This window comes from Moschus berezovskii, chromosome 10 (assembly GCF_049115385.1).
Source record: "Moschus berezovskii isolate FMDL1 chromosome 10, NW_MosBer_1.0, whole genome shotgun sequence".
Lineage (NCBI taxonomy): Eukaryota > Metazoa > Chordata > Mammalia > Artiodactyla > Moschidae > Moschus > Moschus berezovskii.
Genome location: NC_142469.1, coordinates 76,716,770 through 76,743,751, shown reverse-complemented (window position 1 = coordinate 76,743,751; position 26,982 = coordinate 76,716,770). Strand labels below are relative to the sequence as shown.

General features: G+C 40.1%; 1 protein-coding gene across 2 annotated transcripts; it reads right to left on the bottom strand.

Moving 5' to 3' along the window:
• Positions 1–783: 783 nt before the first annotated feature.
• Positions 784–24,553, bottom strand: ARG1 (arginase 1). 2 transcript variants are annotated; one of them, XM_088840757.1, is made up of 9 exons: positions 24,511–24,553; positions 14,787–14,987; positions 10,286–10,358; positions 6,735–6,909; positions 4,707–4,866; positions 2,924–3,018; positions 1,721–1,825; positions 1,369–1,505; positions 784–1,122 (listed from the first exon to the last, which is right to left on the bottom strand). In XM_088840757.1, the coding sequence occupies exons 2-9, from the start codon at positions 14,841–14,843 to the stop codon at positions 956–958; spliced, it is 969 nt and encodes a 322-aa protein (XP_088696883.1). In that variant the 5' UTR covers positions 14,844–14,987; positions 24,511–24,553; the 3' UTR covers positions 784–955. The 2 variants fall into 2 exon arrangements, with proteins under 2 accessions (XP_088696883.1, XP_055289112.1); XM_055433137.2 differs by having other exon boundaries at positions 14,787–14,984; positions 24,511–24,551.
• Between the last annotated feature and the right edge of the window lie 2,429 nt (positions 24,554–26,982).

The window sequence follows — 26,982 nt, the reverse complement described above, 5'->3', positions numbered from 1 at the left end:
TGGATTGTCATTCCCTTCTCCAGGGGCTCTTCCTGACCCAGGGATCAAAGCCAAGTCTCCTGTATTGCAGGCAGATTCTTTACCAACTGAAATAAGTAAAAGGTGGGGCATTTGGAAACCACAGATAATTTTCAGTGAAATTGCAACCTAAATTAGCATATCTTAGAAACAAAAATAGTTGATTTCTTTCCTCTGTTTCCCAAAAGACTATCTGAATAGCAGCCATGCTTAACATGATATTAACCAATATCATGCTTGAGGTTTAAAAAAAGTGAAACATGGTCATCTAACATCAATGAACTTAGAGATTGCCTAAACCCTATAATAATCCATTTTACAGATGAGGGAACCAGAGCAAAATAGTTTAAATAACTTAACCAAGGTCTTACAGTGTTCTGGGGATAATAATTTCACTGTGGTTTTTTAAGTATTTATGGTAGTCTTAAGCAGGGTGTGTGTGTGTGTCAGTATCTGTGTGTGTTGCTTGTATTTAGAAACTTGTATAGGGTTGACAGAATCTTATAAACAGATAGAGAAGAGCAGTTTCTAGGCATTAACAGCTTTGAACAACGTGGAAATATGGTCCCTTTTCAGGTTGGGTAGCTTTATCTCCTGATATCAGGAGTCCCACTGTACATGTGGGGGCTGATAAAAGTGTTTATTTTTAATGCCAGAAAGTTTTTATTTGGAAATGAATGTATGTTTCTCTAAGGATAAGTCTTTTGCCAAAATGGGAATATAAACTTTTTAATTTCACAAAAGTTAGCGTTTCCATATCTTGAATTTCACACCAAGAGGGAATTGATACAGTTTATACTAATTGTACTAATATTTACCAAGGCAAAAGATTTTCCTGAAAAACCAAATCTTTGGGACAATAACTGTAACTTTAAACTATTAGATTTGCTAATTATGTCATTTAGCTGTGAGATTTTTTTATATGATGATTCCATGTTTACTTTGGTGGTCTAAGGTAATCAATAGGTTTATGGTTACCCTCTCGAGCAACCCCAAAGCAAGCCATGGTTATTGCTACTGTTGTATTCACTGTTCGAGTCACTTCTTCTGGTGTCTTCCCCAGAGATGGATTCACTTCCATTATATCTAATCCTGAGAGTAAACCTATAACAACAGATGGAAATAATGTAATTTATTAAATAGCTGACATTTGTCATTTAGTACAGACTAACTTGAAGTATTATCCAGGAGTGCAAAGAGGTAGTAACAACTGAAAACATTTCAGTCATTGTATTATGCAATAGGCATTCAGGAAGTGTCAAGTTGGGGCTTGTTTTCAGATCAGGGAGGTATCAATATATATTGGCCACGTGTATACTTTCTGTTGTATTCACTCAGATTTTTACTCACCTGTTTTGTAAATTTCTTCTGTGATGTAGAGACCTTCTCTGTAAGTCAGACCTCCCTGGACTGGTGTGCCAGTAGCTGGCGTGAAAGACGGGTCTAGTCCATCAACATCAAAGCTCAAATGAATTGGCCTTTTCTTTCTTTTAAAAGGTGGGAAAGGAATTCAGGTTAAGGTTGGTGGTTTAATATTGAGTAGAAAAATACAGTTCTTACTTTGTTTTACAAAAAGTAACAACCCCGTGAACTTTCATGATTGTACTTGCAGGCTTTGTTAATAACTTACATTGACTAGTGTTAGTAGCAAGTCCTTTTAATAATATTTATGTTTACATACACCCATACACAGGCATCATACCTTCCTAGTAGATAGCTGAATGTTTCTTCCATCACCTTGCCAATTCCCAGTTTATCCACTTCAGTCATTGAAAAGTATTTAATTCCCAGAGTTTTCAAAATATAGCTATGAAAGAGAAGATATTAAGATAATCTACAGTTTATAAGGAGGCTGACCCTCTTGTTTCCTTTAAAGATCAATGTGGTAAGATTCAAAAATAATTTAAGGGGCTTCCCTGGTGGTCCAATGGTTAATAATCCACCTTGCCATGCAATGGACATGGGTTCGATCCCTGGTCTGGAAAGATAGCACGTGCTGCAGAGCAACTAAGCTAGTGTGCCACAACTACTGAACCAGCGTTCCAGAGCCCCTGAGCCACAGCTACCGAAGCCCCCATGCTCTCGAGCCCATGCTCAACAGTAGAAACCACCACAATAGAAATAGAAACCACCACACTGAGAAGCCCGAGCACCACAACAGAGCAGCCTTCACTCATCGCAACCGGAGAAAGGCCACGTGCAGCAGCGAAGACTCACTGTAGCCAAAACATAAATCTTTAAATAAAATATTTTTAAGTTTGGTGAACTGTATGTATATATCAATAATTTTTAAACAGCATGTCAAGGTAAAAATCACCTATATACATATATATATGTTGTTGCTGTTTAGTTTGTAAGTCTTGTCTGACTCTTTGCAACCCTATGCCCTGTAGCCCACCAGGCTCCTCTGTCCATGGGATTTCCCAAGCAAGAATACTGCAGTAGGTTGCCATTTCCTTCTCCAGGGGATCTTCCCAACCCAGGAATCAAGCCCACGTCTTCTGCATTGGCAGGCAGATTCTTTACCGCTGAGCCACCCGGGAAGCTCATATATGTATATACATGTGTATATAGATAAAGATCTAGATGCAGACGGGTTTCCTAGGTGGCTCAGCAATAAAGAATCCACCTGCCAATGCAGGAGACATAAGAGACATGGGTTCAATCCATGGGTGGGGAAGAGGAGGAAATGGGAACCTACTCCAGTATTCTTGCTAGGAGAATCCCATGAACAGAGGAGCGTGGCAGGCTACATGGGGTCGCAAAGAGTCAGGTACAACTGAGAGTCTGAGCACACACATGTAGACTTGGTGCTGAAAGTAATTTTTTCTCATTGACTTGACCAGCACACCTAACAGGAGAAAGGACAAAAAGGAAGGTAAGCCACATCAAGGAATAAACTTACTGTTCCCCAGGGTCCACATCTCTCAGACCAATATACACAATGTCTTTGGCAGATATGCAAGGAGCCACCCAGTAGAATCCTGGGACATCGGGCATCTAGAATTGTAATGGTTCCATTGGGTTATATATGCTTCTCTTGAGCAAATCTTACATTGAAAGTTAAGGACACGTGTTAGATTGCATGTATCTTATATTCAGAACATAAAATTCAAGGAAATCATTAAAATATAGTACAAAATTAGGAAGAGAATGTCTGTCCCCCTGTGCTACCCTTGGTTGCTTTGGCCTTACCCAGCCTCGCCTGAACCATTTATCAGCATTTACCTGCTCTACGCTCCATTTCCCCTGGGCCCTGTTCTCCTGGAACTCTTCTATAAAGAAATCAGTGTGCTTTCATAGCTTCCTTCTTTTATTCTCTTTCTCAAAAAAGACTTTATCCAGAGGATGGGTTAGAGTGGCTGATGAAAATTTTCAATCAGCCCTTTGGTTTGACCATGTCTTCAAATATCCCAGAGCCTAGCTTGGCTGTACTCGTCAGCTAACAACGCATTTGCAGGTGTATAAACCAATCATGTTGGTCACCATATTTTGGAAAATATTGCTGCTAACATTAACATAAGGAGGTTTGGATCCCCAAGTATCATCACATTGTCCAATTCACTACAATTGTATCAATAAAAATTGTTTTATTGGTAGCATATCAGTAAAAATTATGAGCCACAATGTTAAATCTTATTCTGAAATTTCATCTTACATTTTTTAGAAAAGAAGTTTCAGGGAGCAAGGAGACAGTTCTCCCTCTTGTGATTTAGACATGTGCTTCTCATAGTAAAGATGTTAAATAGTAAGCCACCATAATCTGCATTGAAAATTTCCATGTTTGAAAAGGCCCCGTGTTGTGAAGGGGACACTTGGTTGGGATGAGAGGCTGTGGGGTGTGTAGCAGGAAGAGGAGGCACCAGGAGCAGAGTTATGGTCCTTGCCTTTCTCCACATTTGGGGGGTGTGTGTTAACCTCTGAACCTTTGCTCACTTGGTCATAAAGGATTCCTCTCTGCCCCACCTACTAAGAATCAAAAGGCTGGGGACGCTGAGGACTGGGGGCTTTTGCCCACCCAGCGAGGAGTGAGCAGAGTCTGTGGCCTCCCTGCCTCCACAGTCACCCGCTAGTCTGCCTCGCCCCCCGACCTTGTGCTGCCTGCCCTTTCTAGAAGGATTATGTATCTGAAACAGCAGGCTGTGCCCTGAACCCTGTCCCCTCTGTCGCCAACCCTTAGAACTTCTTCACTTAAGGTCTTCATCTCTTTAAACCTAAAGATGTAAGGAGCCAAATCTCATGCTCAGATGACTAGGAATAGAGACAGCACCCATGGAAGAAGTCTGGAGAGCACCGTAGTCCTGGGAACATAGGCCTTGCCAGGAATTCCTACTACCTTAGGGGAAGGCTCTAAACTATAAGCAGCGATATTCTCCACTTAAGAGTGGAGAATTGTGTTCCACCTTTCTGAGAGCAGAGAATCTACAGAAACTATTTGGAATTCTGAGGGGAAAAAAAATAATCAAAAGGGAAGCTACACCTGAAGTCAGTTTGCAAGCTATGAAAAATGTAGAGATACAGAGTCTCACTGCCTCTCTCCACCTCCCCCCATTGCTTATTGGCTGCTGAGAAAATAGTTTGGAAATTAATCAAGAATAAAATGGCACAGGGGTTCTTACTTTCCTTCTGGCTTCTGAACTTCTGCTAAAGTTAATTCTTTTGTAAGAGAATGCCAACCAGATGTTTACCTTTTCCTTTAGTTCCTTCAGAAGGAAAGACACAGGTTGTCCATGCAAATTCCCAGTTGTGGTTGTCAGTGGAGTGTTGACGTCAGTGTGAGCATCCACCCAAATGACACAGAGATCTGGGTGGACCCTGGCGTGGCCAGAGATGCTGCCGATTGCCATACTTGAAAGGAAAAGAAGTTCGTGTGAACATCAGGTTTGCAGTCTCAGTACGTATATCATATCATTAACACAATATTCTTGCCTGATTTTCCTTTAAGTCAAAGTGGCTAATATTTCTGAGAGATTTTAAACTGAAGATGCCAATTAAACGATCACAGCAATAGAGAAAATATACCTACCAATATTTACTAACGTTATATGTATTCACTGTAACGGCATTACTAAAAAAACTTTCACTTTTCTCCAAAACCACCTTCTAATAATATTGCAAATTCTAGTTTAACTAAAAATCAAACGTGTGAAAAGGCAGTAGCCACTCAAGAAGTTTTTTAGCATGAGATATCACTCAGTTCTCAGGGTTAAAACGGGCTCATTTTCTGTACTCTCATCTCTCTTGGTAAATACTTAATTCTCCCAAGTGAATTATGACAGAGTCCTCCCATTTTTCTTAAAATCCAATTCTTTTACAATTGGGGAACATCACTCAAAGCCCTTACATATACTTCAGCCAGTGTATCCTGGACGCTCACTCTATTCAACGTTCAGATCTTCTGTTGGAACATTCTAGTCTGCTACGTATTTAAGGACTCACTCTTAGCCAGGTCCAGAACCCTCAAAATTTCATCTCAAACACTCCAAGCTCCACAAAACTTGCCAGAATGGCAAAGCTAAGTAGTATCTTACACAAAAATTAAAAGACCAGGATTTGCCGTACAGTGTCTGCATTCTCCCACTTGTGAGTGCTCAGGAACCCTCCAGAGAACCGTGAACTTTCAGAAGCAGTCCTTTCTTGATGTTCAGGTATTGATGATTCAGCATGCTGCTTGTCTTTCCCTTCAGGTTTCTTTTCCTTTGTCCATGTGCCACTCTTAAAATTCCCACTTACAAATTTTTTTACTTAAAAAAAGAGAGCTCCAGTTTCTCAACATGAGTTTTGTCACAGAAGTCCTGAAAACACTTTGGCTTTCAAGGAAAATATGGAGGGGGCTGAAGTAATTGACTCCTTCATTAAGAGTCATTGTACTTTTGGTCTAATCATACTTCTGATTACATGTCCTGGGACCTTGAGAGTAAACATGGGAAGACTCACGCGCAAACATTATCTTTGCCACATTATTCATAATGGTGAAATTTGAAAATAACCTGAATATCTGACAACATGAAGATATATATATATATATACACATACATACATATATAGAGAGAGATCATACCTAGATGAAATATCAAGCAACAGTAAAAAACTATGCTCATATCTATTGTGAGGTGTTAATAACATAAGGAAATCTGTAGTGTAGATGAAGAACAAGACAGGAGAACACATACAATTGTTAAAATTATATACAAGGGAAAAATCATGGCGGGAAGGAAATGTAACAGATTTTCAAAATTCTAGTAGAAATGGTTTTTAGAGAACTACAATTGCCACTGGTTTTTTCTTTTATATATTCATGTGTATTTCAAAAATTTGATAATTATTACTTTGCTAGTGGGAAACACATGCTTTAATTGTTGACATAAATAAGTTATTTCTATTATCACTAATCAAGTACAATAGGCTGACTATTAATTTCCTCAGTGCTTATTTATTTAGGAATTAAGCTTGAATATTTTGCTGAAATCCATTCACATACCATGTATTTTCTGCTGTCATAGAAAAAGGTCACAACAGACTTCAAATAGAGGGAAGTTTTTGTTTCCAAAATAAAGTAGTAATCAATAACATTAAAAGAAACAAGGCAGAAAATGTGGTGTAAAATATTGATCAATACTTTCCTTTCTTATTTTCTCTCTTCTCATGGTTTTGGTTATACTTCCTTCACCGTATTTATACCAGACTCCCATAGAGATAAACATTTTAAAAAAGACCTGTGGTCTCCACCCAGGACAAGGCTGATCCTTCCAGTCTTCTTGACTTCTGCCACCACATCGGCCAGCTTTTCATTTGCTTTTCCCACACACCTTGGATTCTTCACGATTTGAAAGGGACTGTCATCAAGGTTATCGGCAAAGGACAGGTCCCCATAATCTTTCACATCATAATCTATAATGAAAAGTTTTAGGTTACTAAAGGAGATTACAAAAGAGACTGTAGGATGATTCCAATTTTACCAAATAGGTGTATTTGCAAAAAAAAGAAAAGAACCCGGAATGGCTGTAAAAACTCGTGAAAGTAACAACCATATCCACTATCACCTGACATCATCATCCCAACTTCCCTGCACACCGGTGCCTGCTGTATACTGGGTTCTCTGCAAATTCTTCTTGACTCAAGTCAGTTAGGCTAGACATGAAAGTGTAACAGTGATAAGCTGGTTTGGGCTTGATGCATGGCGTCACTGTCTTGGGTTCTGTTTGTGTGCTGTTTACTTTTCTATGATAAGCTTGTTTTGTGTAGGTAACAAAAAGCTGTTTAAAAAAAAAAACTATATTTATACAAATATATATATATAGGGCTTCCTAGGTGGCTCAGTGGTAAAATGTCCACCTGCCAAGTAGAAGACCTGGGTTTGACCCCGGGGTTGGGAAGATCCCCTGGAGAAGGAAATGACAACCCCTTCCAGTATTCTTGCCTGGAGAATCACATGGACAGGGGAGCCTGACCAGCTTCAGTCCATGGGGTCACAAAAGAGTTGGACACAACTTAGCAACTGAACAGCAACGATATATATTTATGCTCAGAAAAAGAAGACACTGATATTTTCTCAACTTCCTTACACTATATTAAAAGTTCTTGGTTTCATCCCAAGCTGTCACCAACTGAAGCCACTCGGCTTCCTACTCTGCCTGCCCATTGTACCTGCTCATGAGATTGTCTAAATTAAATAAGAATATATGATTAGCTAGTGACTATATCGGAGAAGGCAATGGCAAGCCACTCCAGTACTCTTGCCTAGAAAATCCCATGGATGGAGGAGCCTGGTAGGTTGCAGTCCGTGGGGTCGCTGAGGGTCGGACAGGACTGAGCGACTTCACTTTCACTTTTCACTTTCCACTTTCACACATTGGAGAAGGAAATGGCAACCCACTCCAGTGTTCTTGCCTGGAGAATCCCAGGGACGGGGGACCCTGGTGGGCTTCTGTCTGTGGGGTCACACAGAGTCGGACACGACTGAAGTGACGCAGCAATGCTTCCATGAGGTCAGGAAATAAAGGCTCTATTTTTATACTTTTAAATAAAGAAATTACAGGTAACCTAAAGATTCTAAGGGATTCCCTGGTGGCTCAGAGGTTAAAGCGTCTGCCTCCAATGCGGGAGACCCGGGTTCGATCCCTGGGTCGGGAAGATCCCCTGGAGAAGGAAATGGTAACCCACTCCAGTATTCTTGCCTGGAGAATCCCATGGACGGAGAAGCCTGGTAGGCTACAGTCCACGGGGTCGCAAAGAGTCGGACACGACTGAGAGACTGAACGGAACGGAAAGATTCTAAAGACCTAGGCTCACTTCCTGAAAGGCCCTGCTTAGGCTTCAAGGTACAGGTTTCATGCAAAAGTGTGATATGGGATCAGTACAGTGTTCTGAATTAATCAGTCATGGTATACTGTACTTATTACATGTCCATGTGTATCCATGAATCAGTAACACCTTCAAGAGATTCAAGCAGATATAAAATGTGGCCAAACTACGCTTATTAACTGAAGGATCTAGCTTTCTATTCTCGCTTGGGGTCGTTTGTTTGTTTGTTTAACTTTATGCGGTATAACTGTTATTCACTAAAATACACTCATTTTAAATGTACAAGTCAGCTAGTGTTAGAAGTATCCACAGTCTCGCAAGTACCACCATAATAAAGATTTAGAATTTTTTCACTTTTAGAATATTTTCATTACTCCCCAAATTCCCTCCTGCCCTTTAAGTCAATCTGTGCCCTTTCCCACAGGCAACTGCTGATGTTTCTCTTGCTATGCTTTTGTCTTTCCTAGAATTGCATTTAAATCATGCAATTTATAGTCTTTTGTGTCTGGCCTCTTTCGTTCAGCATGATATCTTTGAGATTCATCCACGTTCTTGCCTGTGTTCCTGTCTGTTGTTGAGTATTACCCCCATGGTATGGATGTACCACTTTTTGTTTATCCATTCACCAGTTGATGAGTATTTTGTTGTTTCCATTTCCTGACTTTTATAAATAATGCGACTACAAACATTCAAGTAGAAGACTTTGTAGTATATGTTTTCACTTCTCTTGGTAAATCTCTAGGAGGAGATTTGCTGGGTCAAGAGGTAAATGCATGTTTATTTAAGAAACTGCTTTCCAAAGTGGCTGTGTATTTATGCATTCCCACTAGAAATACATGAGAGTTCTGATTGGTCTATATCCTCCCCAACATTTCATCAGGGTTCTACATATAAAGATGGCCTTTACTTTAGCCCATACTTTTAAAATTATGTTACTTTTCTTCTGCATGCTCATGTGTATATATGGAATATATGTATATATATACAGATACTAGGATGTTAATGCAAATACTAGGTACTGTTATTATTATTATATAACCATCTTATTTTATTTCTTTTTACAAATAAGGATCCTTTTGTTAGTAATGTACTTTCTGCTGCCCCTGGCTTTTCATTTTCAGTTTCCCTGAATCCCCTACCATCCACCCACCCCCTAGTTCTTCCACACACAGATTACTCTAAAAGAGTAGTCTCACTGGAAAGACAAAATATCTGAGTGAGGATATTCATCCAACAATGTTCACTGAGCATTCTCCCCTTAACTGCATTTTTAAAAAATAAGATGCACTTCTAAGGTTATAGCCAATGTTGCTATAATGTCACTGTGGTATAAATGTCACTCCAGACACACCCTCTTTCAGCAGGAGCCTGGACTTTCCTTCAGAGTAAGAAAGAAATCGGACTGATCAGCTTTCAACTTAGAAATTAGCATGTTCAAACCAGTGGTTACCAGTGGGGGAGGGTTGGGGGAGGGGCAATATAGGAGTAGAGGGTTGAGAGGTACAAACTATTACAAATAAAATAAGCTACAAGGATATATGGAGAAGGCAATGGCAAGCCACTCCAGTACTCTTGCCTAGAAAATCCCATGGGTGGAGGAGCCTGGTAGGCTGCAGTCCGTGGCGTCGCTAAGGGTTGGACACAACGTCACTTTCACTTTCACTTTTCACTTTCACACATTGGAGAAGGAAATGGCAACCCACTCCAGTGTTCTTGCCTGGAGAATCCCAGGGACGGGGGTGCCTGGTGGGCTTCCGTCTATGGGGTCACACAGAGTCAGACACGACTGAAGTGACTTAGCACAAGGATATAATGTACAATATAGGAAATACAGCCAACATTTTACAATACTGTAAATGGAGTATAACCTTTAAAATTATGAATCACTATATTGTATAAATATGTAACATAATATTGTACATCAACTATACTTTAATAGAAAATTGATTAAGTAAACAGTTACCTAGTTCTTTAAGTTTCTCAAGCAGACCAGCCTTTCTCAGTACTGTAGGGCCTTCTTCCACCCCTCCTCGTGGCTGAACAATGAAAACATAGAGTAATTCAGACATTATCATATCATCAAACCCCCACAGTAGAAACCTTTTTCATTAACCCGTTGAAGAGTAACTATCACTCTTTGAGTCCCTACAGGGTCAGGAATTTACATGATCTCACTGGCATCACAGCAAGGTAGATTGAATTACTCCTATGTCAAATATGAAGATATAGAATCAGAAAACTTATATAACTTTCCTACAGGCACACAGCGAACAAGTGGCAGACCTTAGTTCACATCCAGGTGGTTTGGATCCCAAAACTTGCAGCTTCTCTTCTCCATCACACTATGTCACCAACACAGTGGACACATTTTGTACAAAAGCACTCTGAGAGATAGAGATACAATGATCCCACGGAGGCTTTTGTCTTTGAGTGACTCACAAGTGAATAGGAGATTTGGATATTTATTAATAATCCCAATTATAATACTTAGAGATTTGCGTCAACACAGTTACAAGATTTTGTAACCACAAAAACAGGATGTTCCTAACTCTGTCAGGGGTGGAGAAGTTTCAGAGAAGTCTGCAGGGAACAGGCTGACATTTCTGCTGAGTCCTGCAACATGAGTAGGTGATTCAGGAAAATAGATGGGGTGAGGAAGAAACTTTGTAAACCTGGAGAACAGCTTGAGTCAAAACATAAGGTGAAAAAAAAGAGCGTGACATCAGACAGACCTACGTGCAGGTCCGCATGGTAGTAAGTTAGGGCTCTTGTGGAGAAAGGAGGCAGCAGGGAAAATCATCACTTGGGAGATGAATTCACAAAGACCAACCCAGTATTTCAAGTTTTGACCTGTGTAAGCATGGTTGGCACAATTCTACCTTTGCTCTTTTTACATTGGGGAAGCTAGCATGCTTCTTCCTTGCAGTAAGTCTTCTCCAGCCTCCTGGCAGATAAGCCATCTAAAGAAACAGTTCTTTTATGTGTCTCTCTGATTCCAATTTCCAACAAGGCTTTTCAATAGAGAAAGTTACTCTGCACTGTTAGGTGGGAGTGAAAAAGTGAAAGTGTTATTAGTCGATCAGTCGTGTCCAACACTTTGCCACCTCATGGACTATAGCCCACCAGGCTCCTCTGTCCATGAAGTTCTCCAGGCAAGAATATTGGAGAGGGGTTGTCCTTCTGATTCCCTTCTCCAGGGGATCTTCCCAAACCAGCGAACGAGCCCTTGTCTCTTAGGTCTCCTGCACCTCACCGCAAGTGCCACCTGGGAAGCCTGCTGTCAGGTGGGAAGATGTGCCGAAAGACGCCTGTGTCTATCCTTAGGGTTGCACTGTGGCACCAAACTAAGCGGGAATTCTTCCCACCTCAAATTACCAGGTGACTTGCCCTGACTACCAGGCAAATCCTCCATGTCAAATTCCTGTCCCTGGCAGCAGGGGACTCCCCCCAACACCATGCGCAGCCAGACACATTTGCTGCTTCACTTCACTGCCTTTTTTTATGACTCCCACCCCTACCCCCTCAACAAGTAGATACAATTTCTCCTTCTTTAAACTCCAATAGAGTGCTACTTGGCTGAAATTTTGCCTTGATTTTGAGTTATTTGTCATTGTTTTCTCTCCCTTATTAGATTTCTGTCCAATCTCTACACTTCCAGCACTGTATTTTTTCAGTATAGAGCTGACACTTAGTAGATGTTCAAAAACTGTCAATTTGATAAAACTCCCTGACTTTTGCCCTCTCCCTTTCAAACTTTAGAACAAATTTTAAACACTCCTGACAAATGAACTTATTTACAAAACAAAAATAGGCTGACAAACATAAAAAGCAAACTTATGGCTACCAAAGGGGAGATGGAGATGAGGGGATAAATTAGGAGTTTGGGATTAAAATATGCACACTATTATATATAAAATAGATAATCAAAAAGGACCTACTATAGAGCACAGAGAACTATATTCAATATCTTGTAAATAACCTTCAATGGAAAAGAATTAAAATTTTATATATATGTAACTAAATCATTTTGCTGTACACTCAAAACTAAAACATTGTGAATCAACTATATTTCAATAAAAATTTCTAAAATAAAACCATTCTGAACTTTCAGAATTATTAAAAAAAAAAAGGCGAAGAAATCTTATACACCCCTTAACTGATACTAAAATTCCTCCTCCGGATCTGTACAGGATCGACCAGGACACCTTCCCCTCCCCCACACAGATGCTCGAGTGCCTTACATAAAATGACAGTAAAGACACTCCCACAGATATGGAGGGCTGGCTGTATATTTACAATAACACAGTTGTTCAGCTTCCCAGAGTGACACTTTCTAGCTTTTATTTTCCATCTGATTTAAAATGCTTCTCATGTTCTGTCTTTTCTCAGTGTTCTTTGTTAGTGCTACTGACTTTGAAGCTAGGCTCCAATCCCTAATTGACCACAACTCCAAGATCCGCTGTAGAACTAAAGATGTAACAGCGCAGGTCCAGGAGCACAGGCTTTGGTATCAGTGTCTGGAATTACACAGTCAAAGCGGTGTGACCTTGAACATATCAAAATAGTCCTCTTAGCCTGAGCTAACACAACGGGAAAACAGATATAATACCTACTTCATTTTTGGTCACCAACCCCCCCCAACCACTGCCCTGCAAGGGCATGGGGCTGAGGATGGAGTTCTTTCTCAGACTCAACCTTCTAGTCATCTGCCCTTTAATCCTCTCCTTTGTTTGTTTATCCAAATTTTACGTCCCTTGGCTGAGGACAGAAATTTACATGTTGGTTGATTTTTCCCTTCTATGCTATGGCTTAGAGTAGAAAAATCTCTCTCTGAGTTCTTACTATTGTAAGACAATAAGCTTCACTCTCGTGTGTGTGCACGGGTTGGTAGTGTCTTACTCTTTGCATGGCGCCATGTTTTAATAAGGAGCGGCTGTAGAGGCAAGAGGAATTATGGAGAACCGAAAATGCACCAGGCTATGTTTCAAAATATTATCCCCTAGAGGGACTGTTATCATCAGCATGTGGCCTTCTGCTGGGGTCCAGGGATCAGAGCATGTTCAAGCCATTTCCTCCCTCCCTCTCTCCCTTTCTTTCTTCCTTTTTCCCTTCCTCCTCTCTTTTCTTCTTTTTTAAATCAGTTATTTCATTGTGATCTTTGTTAGAACCTGTCAGAATAGGTGAGCATATTGTGGAGTTTGCAATTAAGCCCAGCATTACAAGAAACATCTCTTTGTCAGCAAAACCTCCCTGTGTTGCGGGAGAGAACTTTGAAAGATTTCCCGGGGAAGTGAAGCAGTTTTCACTGACGTTTCAAATGCAGTTCGCATCTCTAACCTCTGACCTGTCCCAATTTGTTTTGTAATAAAAAAGTCACAGAGTGCAAAGCAAGAGTTCAGAGCTAAGAGAAGCAATACACTGCTCAGTTGGGCAAAGAGAAAGTTCTAAGAAACCCAAGAAACCTCATTTAAAACAACCACAACCTCAAAAAATCTACATGGTGAGTTTTAATTCACACTTTATCTTATTTGCTTTTGTTTTTATTCTTCCCCCACCCCTTTAGCACAGACACTTGGAAGAGTTGAAGATATCTGTAATCTCATTAGATTTATCAGAATGAGTGTGCCTGGGCAGGAAAAAAAAAAAAAAGACAGTATATTTAAGTGTTGCTGGCATGTTTTAGAACTTGGGAATTTGATAAATCCAATAGTCTTTTCAATGTTATCAATCTGCAGGTGGGTTTCCTTTTTCGCTTTACATTTTTCATCCCTCAAAGAGAGGTACACAAAGAACTCCACCTAGTCCATGAATCAACACTTTTATAGAATCATTAAAGCGCTGCTGCTGCTGCTGCTAAGTCGCTTCAGCTGTGTCTGACTCTGCGTGACCCCATAGACGGCAGCCCACCAGGCTCCCCCGTCCCTGGGACTCTCCAGGCAAGAACACCGGAGTGGGTCATTTAAATAACTCAAAATGTTGATAAATCAATAATATTTAGTTTATTCACATTTTTAAAACTTAAAAATTTACCACTCATCTATGAATTTTTCTAGGTATTAATTACATAACTAAAATAAATTTTCTTAAAATTCTATCTCCTTCTGCATATACACAGTAACACCAATAGTGATAAGAGCACAGAAATCTAAATGAGTAGCTATAAGGCAGAAATAGTCTATTTCCACTCAAATAAAATTACTTTCTCAAAAAATGAGGAAAAGTTCGGCAGATTTAATAAAACTGGTTGTGGCTGAGATTAGGTGTTATAGTTATAAATCTAATGTTATAAGTGGATTTGTGACCATAATTATGCAATGATGTAAAATGATGAAAAGACTTTAATATAAATTTCAGGTCAGGTTGTATCAGGCTGTTTAACTAACCAGACAGTAAGACCTTACCAATTTTGAAGTTCGTAACTTTTCTCATAAACTCCAGTTATTCAAAGCCACGTTTTTACTCACCTGGCCCTTTGAGAAAGGAGCTCCAATGATCCCTATGGACTGTGGCTTGGAACTCATGCTACAACACTGCTCACCGCAGCACCCGAGGTCTCCAGGTAGTCGTCACTCTCTGCAACTCTCAATGACGGAGGGCACATATTTTTTTCTATTTATAATTGAGTTGAATCTGTTTACTCTAATGAGGAAGAGTGGCTCCACCTACTGAACCAAAGCAACAGTCAAGTCAAGTCCAGCACGTTCATACTCAGAACAACTTTGAGTCCTCCTAAGTCGAGGTCTCTAATTAATTGAGGTCATTCATGTAGCCAGTTCACACCCAGTTCACAAAGCCACCTGGTAACATTAATCTTTCCTAATCACAACCATGATTTCTTAATCATAGTCATCTTTTCTAATCATAATTAATTATAACCACAGAAGAAGTGCCATAGTTCTAGCTGTGCAAACTCAGAGCATGGTACTTATCTCTTTCAGGTCTTTGCATCTGCCTGTGTCAAAAAACCAGGGACTGGCAAGATGGTGTCTCATATCTTTTCCAGCCCTACAACCCTAAATTCAGTTTTCACTCTAGGATTAATGGTTAATCCACAAGACACACCTCACACACTACCAGGGTAGGTCTCAGGGAAGGCATATGACTTCCCTTTCTGATTATTAATTGCCTGATTAATAACTAGAAGTGTTACCATACTAATTTTGAAATAGCATATGTCTGTTGTGCTTAGTCGTGTCCAACTTTTTGTGACCCCATGCCAGGTTCCTCTGTCCATGGGATTCTCCAGGCAAGAATACTGGAGTGGGTTGCCATTTCCTACTCCAGGGGATCTTCCTGACCCAGGGATCAAACCCGTGTCTCTTGCATCTCCTGCACTGGTAGGTGGATTCTTTGCCACTAGCACCACCTGGGAAGCCCCATGATATGCATGGGAAAATAACAATTATTGGAATCAATATCAAAATGAACTATAGATGTAAAAACAGTCATGATTGAATTTTTATCGTGTGCCAGATGCTATTTTGTTTTATATTATCTCATTTAATCCTCATATGAATTGTATGAGCTGTCTCATTATTTGTTATTTTACTGATGAGGGAACTAAAGCTCAGAGAGGTTGCCAAATGGCACACAATGGAAAAGTCATGACTCAGTCATAGCAATTCTGGACCCATCTAACTACTGGGCTTTATATTCTAAACACAGATGAAGTGTCAGCTATGTGTGTCAGGCCACTGTGACCTGGGAATATTATCACAAATGTATGGAATTAGAAGAAATGCACCCTAAAAATTCTTCCAATTTTAAAATGACACAATTATGATTTTAAAGGAAAATTCATTTAGTAGAAACTAATTTCTTTCTCTTATTGGTAAGAGAGAAGGTTGTGGACTATTTAAATTTTATAAGGGCAGGAAGTTTGTCTGCTGTAACCCTCGTGCCTAGAGCAGTGTTGACATGTGATAGGCACTCAATAAATATTTATTGAATATGTAAATGAGGAAATCAAGGTCTTACAAGGTCCATTTTGAGAGAAATATTTTCCACGGTCTTCCTATCTTTTACTTGTGGACTTACTTGCATATCCTAGGTATTTACTTCTGGGATTTTGTATAGTTAACTATTAACCTCTTACAGAACTAAAGAGGACCTAAAAAGCCTCTTGATGAGGGTGAAAGAGGGGAGTGAGAAAGCTGGCTTAAAACTCAACTTTCAAACAACTGAGATCATAGCATCCAATCCCATCACTTTATGGCAAATAGATGGAGTAAAAGTGGAAATGGCAGCAGATTTTATTTTCTTGAGCTGGAAAATCACTATGGACGGTGACTGCAGCCATGACATTAAGAGATGCTTCCTCTTTGGAAGGAAAGCTATGATAAATCTAGACAGTGCATTAAAAAGAAGAGACGTCACTTTGCCGACAAAGATCTGTATAGTCAAATCTATGGTTTTTTCAGTAGTCATGTGTGGATGTGAGAGTCAGACCATAAAGAAGGCTGAGCACTGAAGAACTGATGAATTCGAACTGTGGTGTTAGAGAAGACTCCTGAGAATCCCTTGGACAGCAAGGAGATCAAACCAGTTAATCCTAAAGGAAATCAACCCTGAGTGTTCATTGGAAGGACTGATGCTGAAGCTGAAACTCCAATACTTTGGCCACCTGATGCAAAGAACTGATTCATTGGGAAAGATTGAGGGCAGGAGAGAAGGGGATGACAGAGGATGAGATGGTTGGATGGCATCACTGACTCAGTGGCCATGAGTTTGAGCAAACTCTAGGATATAGTGAAGGACAGGGAAGCCTTGGTGTGCTGCAGTCCTTGGGGCTGCAAAGAGCTGGACATGGCTTAGCGACTGAACAACAACAACCTCTTATGATTTCATATTGCAAACAACTATTCCTCAGTTCAGTTCAGTTCAGTAGCTCAGTAGTGTCCAATTTTTAACGACCCCATGAACTGCAACACGGCAGGCCTCCCTGTCCATTACCAACTCCCAGAACCTACTCAAACTCATCTCCATTGAGTCCGTGATGCCATCCAATCATCTCATCCTCTGTCGTCCCCTTCTCCTCCTGCCCTCAATCTTTCTCAGCATCAGGGTCTTTTCAAATGAGTCAGCTCTTTGCATCAAGTAGCCAAATTATTGGAGTTTCAACTTCAACATCAGTCTTTCCAATGAACACCCAGGACTGATCTCCTTTGGGATGGACTTGTTGGATCACCTTGCAGTCCAAAGGACTCTCAAGAATCTTCTCCAACACCACAGTTCAAAAGCATCAATTCTTTGGCGCTCAGCTTTCTTGATAGTCCAACTCTCACATCCATACATGACCACTGGAAAAACCATAGCCTTGACTAGACGGACCTTTGTTGGCAAAGTAATGTCTCTGCTTTTTAATACCCTGTCTAGGTTGGAAATAACTTTCCTTCCAAGAAGCAAGCATCTCTTAATTTCATGGCTGCAGTTACCATCTGCAGTGATTTTGGAGCCCAAAAAATAAAGTCAGTCACTGTTTCCACTGTTTATCCATCTATTTGCCATGAAGTGATGGGACCAGATGCCATGATCTTTGTTTCCTGAATGTTGAGCTTCAAGCCAACTTTTTCACTCTCCTCTTTCACTTTCATCAAGAGGCTTTTGAGTTCCTCTTCACTTTCTGCCGTAAGGGTGGTGTCATCTGCATATCTGAGGTTATTGATATTTCTCCCAGCAATCTGGATTCCAGCTTGTGCTTCTTCCAGCCCAGCGTTCCTCATGATGTACTCTGCATATAAGTTAAATAAGCAGGGTGACAATATACAGCCTTGACATACTCCTTTTCCTATTTGGAACCAGTCTGTTGTTCCACGACCAGTTCTAACTGTTGCTTCCTGACCTACATACAGGTTTCTCAAGAGGCAGGTCAGGTGGACTGGTATTCCCATCTCTTTCAGAATTTTCCACAGTTTATTGTGATCCACACAGTCAAAGGCTTTGGCATAGTAAATAAAGCAGAAATAGAAGTTTATCTGAAACTCTCTTGCTTTTTTGATGATCCAGCTGATGTTGGCAATTTGATCTCTGGTTCCTCTGCCTTTTCTAAAATCAGCTTGAACATCTGGAAGTTCACAGTTAATTTTCCTAATCTGTAAATAATCTGATAATTTTATATATATAATAATTTAAGATTCTTATTTTTAAAATAGGCAATTGAAAAAATTTTCCCTTGCACTTTGCATTTTGGAAGTTTCACTAGTCCTTTCTACTCAAAAATCACAAATATATATTTCTATATTTTCTCCTATTTGCTTTAGTTTGTCTTTCATGCTTAGTTCTTTAATCCATTGATACCCATCTATGTACATTGTGTAAGTTTTCCAATTCTATTTTCCCCTGTAGAGTCCGTCAGTTTCCTCAATAACATCCATTGAGCAGTCCATTTATTTTGCCTCATGGAGTCGAGTAGTATTTCCCTCATGTACCAAGTTCCCCTAAACATACAGGTGTGTCACTGAGCTCTTTCTTCTGATCTACTGGCTTATTTACCTATGGCTGCACCAGGTCCACACTGCTTTATTATCATGGCTTTTTGGTATGAAAGTGAAAGTCACTCAGTCATGTCTGACTCTTCGCGAGAGCTCCAGGCCAGAATATTGGAGTGGGTGGTCTTTCCCTTCTCCAGGGATCTTCCCAACCCAGGGATCAAACCCAGGTCTCCTGCATTGTGGGCAGATTCTTTACCTGCTGAGCCGCAAGGGAAGCCCAAGATTACTGGAGTGGGTAGCCTATCCCTTCTCCAGCAGATCATCCTGACTCAGCAATCGAACTTGGGTCTCCTGCATTGCAGGCGGATTCTTTACCAGCAGAGCTGTTAGAGAAGCTTTACCAAATGAGCCATGAGCTACTAGGGAAGCTTTATGGTATATCTTACCATATTTCGGTGGAGAGGAGCATTTTTCTCTTCTTTTTCAAAACTGCTTTAGCTATTTATGGATCTCTATTCTACTACAAATTCAGAATAAGTTGTTGGATTCCTTTTAAAAACTTCTGCTAGAATTTTTAGCAACTTTATAAATGAGTCCATAGAGAATTGCTGTCTCTCAAATTTCATTGTGGGTATATTATTTTCATTCCAACATCTGAAGTGTGTGTCTTTGCAACTCTACGTACTACAGCCCGCCAGAGTCCCCTACCCATGCAATTCTCCAGGCAAGAATACTGAAGTGTGTTGCTATTTCCTTCTCCAGGGGATCTTCCTGACCCAGGGATTGAACTTGAATCTCCTGTAATGGCAGGTGGGGTTTTTTCCACTGACCCACCAGAGAAATTCTCTCCTAATAATACAAACCTCTTAACTAATATCTCTCCTCCCTCCTTCTCTTCATCTCCCTCCCCACATCTCTCACTCTCTGCCTCTCTCTCTTTCTGAAATCTTATCTAGCATATCCCTGAAGATGGGATCACACCTCATTTCACTTTGGCCCAGAGCCACTAGAATGAGGTTTGGTACACAGATCCTTGTGTTAGCTTCCTAGAGCTGCCATAACACACTGTCACAAACTAGATGATTTAAAACAGCAGAAATGTTAAGAAATTATAAACATTAACTGACCCTCAAAAACATTCAGGGCTTTTAAGGGTTGCACTGTGTTCCCCAAAAGATATGGTGAAGTCCTTATCTCCAGTCCCTCAGAATGTGGTTGTATTTAGAAATAGGGTCATTGCATACATGTATCATTAGTTAAATGAGGTCATACTGGAGTAAGGTGGGCCCTACTCCAATATGACCTGTGATCTGTAGGAGGCTGTAAGTCTTAACTCAAGGTGTTGCAGAGCCATGCTCCTTCTGAAACTGATATGAGAATCCTTCTTTGCCTCTTCCAAGCTTCTAGTAGTTTTCCAGCATCTCTACCGAACCTTGGCTTTTGATGTATCACTCTAATCCTCCATCCTCACAAGTTATTCTCCCTGTGTCTCTGCATTTCCCTGTGGCCATCTTCCTATAAGGTCACAGGTCATATCTGAATAAGACCCACACTACTTGGCAGAGTATAGCCCTTTCCAGGCAACCACTCAATTTTTTTAGCCTATATACCATAAATTGGGGAAAGATAGAGCTTCTCTGACATATGTAAGTACATACCTTCACTATATGGGTGGTTCAGAGCACACATTTCTACTCAGAGAGAGGGAGGCTGATGAAAGCAGAGGGCCCTACCCACCTAGATTTCTTGGTAAGCAATCAATAAATAGGTATTTACTGATAACCATTTTGCTTAGTGCTTGCTTCCATGTTTTTTGTTATTTGGGACTAGAGATATAATATATAGACACAACCCTTAACTGAGGCTGAACCTAGGATCATAGATTGCATGAACTTGTCAGGTCCCCTTCAGTTCAGTTCAGTTCAGTCGCTCAGTCGTGTCCGACTCTCCGCGACCCCATGAATCACAGCACGCCAGGCCTCCCTGTCCATCACCAACTCCCGGAGTTCACTCAAACTCATGTCCACAGAGTCGGTGATGCCATCCAGCCATCTCATTCTCCGTCGTCCCCTTCTCCTCCCGCCCCCAACCTTTCCCAGCATCAGAGTCTTTTCCAGTGAATCAACTCGTCGCATGAGGTGGCCAAAGTATTGGAGTTTCAGCTTTAGCATCAGTCCCTCCAATGAACATCCAGGATTGATCTCCTCTAGAATGGACTGGTTGGATCTCCTTGCAGTATAAGGGACTCTCAAGAGTCTTCTCCAACACCACAGTTCAAAAGCATCAATTCTTCGGCGATCAGCTTTCTTCACAGTCCAACTCTCACATCCATACATGACCACGGGAAAAACCATTGCCTTGACTAGACGGACCTTGGTTGGCAAAGTAATGTCTCTGCTCTTTAATATACTATCAAGGTTGGTCATAACTTTCCTTCCAAGGAGCAAGCGTCTTTTAATTTCATGGCTTCAATCAGCATCTGCAGTGATTTTGGAGCCCAAAAAAATAAAGTCTGATACTGTTTCCACTGTTTTTCCATCTATTTCCCATGAAGTGATGGGACCAGATGCCATGATCTTTGTTTTCTGAACGTTGAGCTTCAAGCCAACCTTTTCACTCTCCTCTTTCACTTTCATCAAGAGGCTTTTGAGTTCCTCTTCACTTTCTTCCATAAGGGTAGTGTCATCTGCATATCTGAGGTTATTGATATTTCTCCCAGCAATCTTGATTCCAGCCTGTGCTTCTTCCAGCCCAGCGTTCCTCATGATGTACTCTGCATATAAGTTAAATAAGCAAGGTGACAATATACAACCTTGACGTACACCTTTTCCTATTTGGAACCAGTCTGTTGTTCCATGTCCAGTTCTAACTGTTGCTTCCTGACCTGCATACAGGTTTCTCAAGAGGCAGGTCAGGTGGTCTGGTATTCCCATCTCTCTCAGAATGTTCCACAGTTTATTGTGATCCACACAGTCAAAGGCTTTGGCATAGTCAATGAAGCAGAAATAGATGTTTTTCTGAAACTCTCTTGCTTTCTCCATGATCCAGCGGATGTTGGCAATTTGATCTCTGGTGCCTCTGCCTTTTCTAAAACCTGCTTGAACATCTGGGAGTTCACGGTTTACATACTGCTGAAGCCTGGCTTGGAGAATTTTGAGCATGACTTTACTAGCGTGTGAGATGAGTGCAATTATGCGGTAGTTTAAGCATTCTTTGGCATTGCCTTTCTTTGGGATTGGAATTCCTCAGTTTTTCTTTGTCTTTCATGAACTTCAGACTTTTAAAGAGTCTCTCAGTTTAGGTTTGTCTTAAGTTTCCTCTGATTATACTCAAGTTTCACATTTTTGCAAGAATATCACAAAAGTAATATTGCTTACTCTCAATGTGTCACATTGGAGGGCATGAGATGCTGATTTGCCCCACTGCTGTTGAGGTTGACTTTGATCTTTTGCTTAAAGTAGGACTTTCCAGGTCTCACCACCGAAAAGTTACTGTTTTCCTTTTTATAATTAATATTGTGTGAGGTTAATTAATCTTATGAAATTATCCTCTTTTTTATTATACTTTAACCCACTCAGTTTAACATTCATTGTTCTTGACTAAACTTTGATTATTACTGTGACATTTGCCAAATGATCATTTATTGCCATAATTTTTTACATTAGTTGGAATTCTACTCTAAAGAGGAGTTTTTATTCCTTCTCCATTTGTTTATTTATTCAGTTATTCACATCACCATGTATTCCTGATTTCCTATTTTACTCTATGTGTACTGAGTCATCATATTCTGTTACAAATGTTGGCATACCCCAATGCCAGATGATAGGTTGAGCCCTTCACCCTCCATGGTATTTGAAAATAGGAGCCTTTAGGAGGTAATTAGGGTTAGATGAGGTCATGAAGGGGGCTTCTCTGGTGGGTCAGTGGTAAAGTACCTGCCTGCCAATGCAGGAAACACAGGATCAATCCCTGGGTAGGAAAGATCCTCTGGAGAAGGAAATGGCAACCTATTAAGTATTCTTGCCTGGAGAATCCCATGGACAGAGGAGCCAGGCAGACTACAGTCCATGGGGTCCAAAGTGTTGGACACAACTGGGCACAAAGTCATGAAGCAGGGTACCTCATGATGGGATTATTGCCATTATAAGAAGGGACACCAGAAAAATTGCTGTCCTCGAGAAGGAAATGGCAACCCACTCCAGTATTCTTGTCTGGGAAATCCAAAGGACAGAGGAAACTGGAGGGCTGCAGTCTCTGGGGTTGCAAAAGTGTCAGACACGACTTAGCGACTAAACAACAGCAGCAAACATTGAGTACATATTAGCCAACTTTTTAAAAATAAAATAACTTGATTCTTGTTTTTGTTCAATTTAAGTTACAGAATGTGGATGAGTAGTATTATTGATCTCATATGTAAGAATAGCCACATGCTATAAGCAGAAAATTTTGACTCATTGTTTTATCACAGGGGATTTTTTTTCTTGGCCTCCGGTATTAATAAAAGGCCTTGCAGGCAAACACATTAATCTAACTTTTAAATATCACTTGTAATTTATAATTTTATTTTAGCTTTAAATTATTGTCCCATTTCAGTCCTAAGATTTTTCTTCCTAAGAGGCATAATTAACCAATGAAAATTATTTTTTATTAGAAAGTAAAAATAAATATTTACATACAAATGAGAAAACTTAAGATCAATACATTTAAAAGAAATAACGGTTTTAGATTACTTCCATGAAAAGCAGCTTTATATACAGAAATTTAGAAAGAAAAAATAAGAATCATTGTTTAAAGGTATATAAAGATATGCAAAAAATTTCCATTGTAAAAAAAAAAAAGCAAGCTGTCTTTCTCCATGGACACACATATAAGAGGTCGCATGAGCACACAGAGAGATGGCAGCTGCTTACAAGCCAAAAGAAAGAAACGTTTCTGGCACCTTGATTTTGAACTTTATAACTGTGAGAAATTTCTGTTGTTTAAACCACTTAGTCTTTCGTATTTTGTTATAACTGCCTGACCGAACGGAGAAGGCAATGGCAAGCCACTCCAGTACTCTTGCCTAGAAAATCCCATGGGTGGAGGAGCCTGGTAGGCAGCAGTCCATGGGATCGCTATGAGTTGGACATGACTGAGCGACTTCACTTTCACTTTTCACTTTCACACATTGGAGAAGGAAATGGCAACCCACTCCAGTGTTCTTGCCTGGAGAATCCCAGTGACAAGGGAGCCTGGTAGGCTGCCGTCTTTGTGGTCGCACAGAGTCGGACACGACTGAAGTGACTTAGCAGCAGCAGCCTGACCTAAAACATGACCATTTATTATTTTGTTCTCAGATTATCCCAGATTTGGCCAGTGTTTCAAGTTGACCTGTGCATCTTGTTTTAATGACCCCATGTTTATTGAGCACTTCCTTACTTTCTGATACCACTTATTTTTTTGCCGTATGATCACCCTGGCCCTAGCCATTTGTCCAAGGAGCCCCAGTTCCTTTTATTTGAGAATGGTAGGTGGAGACCAAGATCTGGGTGTCAGGAGTACCTAATGATCTTGGAAAATCATTGCCTCTATGCTTTTTTAACAGACAGAGCTAGGAAATACACACACAAACACACACCCCTCTTCCTGTAACCATCCACCCATCTTGAAATAGTCCCCCTTACAGAACCAGGACCAGACAATCTAGAGATAGTTTGTGGGAGGGGACACATCCACAAGGAGAGAAGGCAAGGAAATTTCCAGGAAAGCGGGAACTCACATGTTTATGTGATGTTTCTCGGCAGTCCGATAGGAAGTCTCTGGGGGCAGAAAACTCTGAAGGGCATCAGTGGCTTAGAGCCTATATAACCACAGGTTTTGTCTTATCTATGACGAGAAGATGTTGGGCACTGTTTGGTGAAGTGTGCAAAGCAGGCAGGCAGCTCTAAATGGCTAAGAATCTGCTAATTTGGTTTATGCTTAAAACAACTAGTTGTGTAAAAATTTGAATTTGGTGCTGGTAGGCTTTTGGGTTAATTGGTACCAGTCCTTGATGGTGTTTTTTTTTTTCCAGTTTGCTTGAGATATAATTGACCTACAGCACTATATAAAGTTAAGGTCTACAGTATAGTGATCTGACTTACCTATGGCATGAAACGATTAACGCAATAAGTTTAGTGAGCATCCATCATCTCATATAGCTACAAAGTTAAAGAAATAGAAAAAATGTTTTTCTTTTGATAAGAACTCTTGGAATCTATTCCCAACAACTTTCATATATAACTTTGTTGTTGTTTAGTTACTAAGTCATGTCCAACTCTTTGCAACTCCATAGACTGCAGCCCACCAGGCCCCTCTGTTCATGGGATTTCCCAGGCAAGATTATTGGAGTGGGTTGCCATTTCTTTCTCTAATATATAACTTACAGCAGTGTTAACTATATTTATTATGCTTTACATGGCATCTCATGTACTTATTGATCTTCTAATTGAAAGTTTGTACCTTTTAACTACCTTTAGCCGATTCCTCCTTCCCTCACCCCACACTTTTGGTAAACCACAAATCTGGTCTCTTTTTCTATGAGTTTATTTTTTAAGTAAATTGACCCACAATGGTATGTTAATTTCTGTTACACGACATAGTGATTTGATATTTATATATGGTTTAAAATGATCCTCATGAGAAGTCTAGTTACAATATGTCACCATGTGTGCATGCTTTGTCGCTTCAGTTGTGTCCGACTCTTTGTGACCCAATGGACTGTAGCCCACCAAACTCCTCTGTGCATGGGATTCTCCAGGCAAGAACACTGGAGTGGGTTGAAATTTTCCTTCTCCAGGGGATCTTCCCAACCCAGCGAGACCAAACCCACGTCTCTTACGTCTCTTGCATTGGCAGGCAGGTTCTTTACCACTAGTGCCACCTGGGAAGCCCAATATCTCACCATACTACATATTATTGACTATATTCCCTACACTGTAGATGGCTATATATATATATGATTATTTTACATTGCTGATCTCTTAAGTACAGACATATTTTAACAACCTTGTATTTTTCCTACCTCCCCCTCCACCAAGGTTTATTGTTTTTGATATTGTATTTTACATCTTTTTTTCTTGTGTATCCTTTAGCCACTTATTTGGATATAGGTGATTTTACTGCTTTTGTCTTTTAACTTTCTTGAAAGCTTTATGCATAGTTGATTTATTATCTTTATTATATATTTGCCTTTAAAAATGAGGTTTTCCTTTCATAATTGTCATGTTCTAGTTACGACCTTTCCTCTTCTGCTTAAAGTCTCCTTAGCATTTCTTGTAAAGCTAGTTTGGTGATGCCGAACTCTTACCTTTTGTTCATGTGTAAAGCTTTTGATTTCTCTATCAAATCTGAATGAACCCCTTTCCAGGCTGAGTATTCTTAGTTACAGTTTTTTCTCTTTCACCACTTTAAATATACCCTGCCACTTCCTTCTGGCCTGAAGAGTTTCTGCTGAATAGTCAGCCGAGAGCCTTATGCGAGTTCCCATGCACATCACTCTTTTCTTTTCCCTTGCTGCTTTAACTATTCTCTCTTTGTCTTTAATTTTTGCCATTTTAAAATACAGTTTGTCTTTGTATGGTCCTCTTTCAGTTGATCTTGCTTGGGACTCTCTCTGCTTCCTCGACCCAGATGTTTCTTTCCTTTCTCAGGTTAGACAAGTTTTCAGCTATTATGTCTTCAACAAAAGTTCTCTTCCCTTTTCTCTCTCTCTTCTAATTCTGGCACACACTAAAATGTAAATGCTATGCTTGATGTTGTCTCTTAAACTATCCTCATTTCTTTCTTGCCTTGTTCAGCTTCAGTGATTTCTACTACTGTTTTCCAGTTTGCTGATCCATTCCTCTGTATTATCTAATTTACTATTGATTCTTTCTAATGTAGTTTTCATCTCAGTTATTGTATTCATCTCTATTTTGTTCTTCTTTATGTTTCTTAATCCTTTTTAAAAACTCCTAATTTCTCACTCTATTCATCCAGTCTTCTCCTGAGTGCTTGGAACATCTTTTCAATCATTATCTTGTACTCTCTATGAAGTAGATTGCCTAGTTCAACTTCACTGAGTTCTGAGATTTTATCCTGTTCTTTTATTTTGGACATAATCCTCCATTACTTCACTTTGCTAATTTGCTGTTTTTATGTCTATGCATCTAGTAGGTAGCTTATGTTTCCAGGCCTTGGAGAAGTGACCTTTGGTAGGAGACTGCCTATG

Excerpts from the sequence above, each read along its gene's own strand:
- ARG1 (XM_088840757.1), bottom strand. The coding sequence starts at position 14,843 with ATGAGTTCCAAGCCACAGTCCATAGGGATCATTGGAGCTCCTTTCTCA. Across the intron at positions 6,910-10,285 it reads TGAGAAACTTAAAGAACTAG|ATTATGATGTGAAAGATTAT; the intron begins GTAACTGTTTAC and ends TTTTCATTATAG. Across the intron at positions 1,826-2,923 it reads GATGTGGACCCTGGGGAACA|CTATATTTTGAAAACTCTGG; the intron begins GTAAGTTTATTC and ends TCTCTTTCATAG.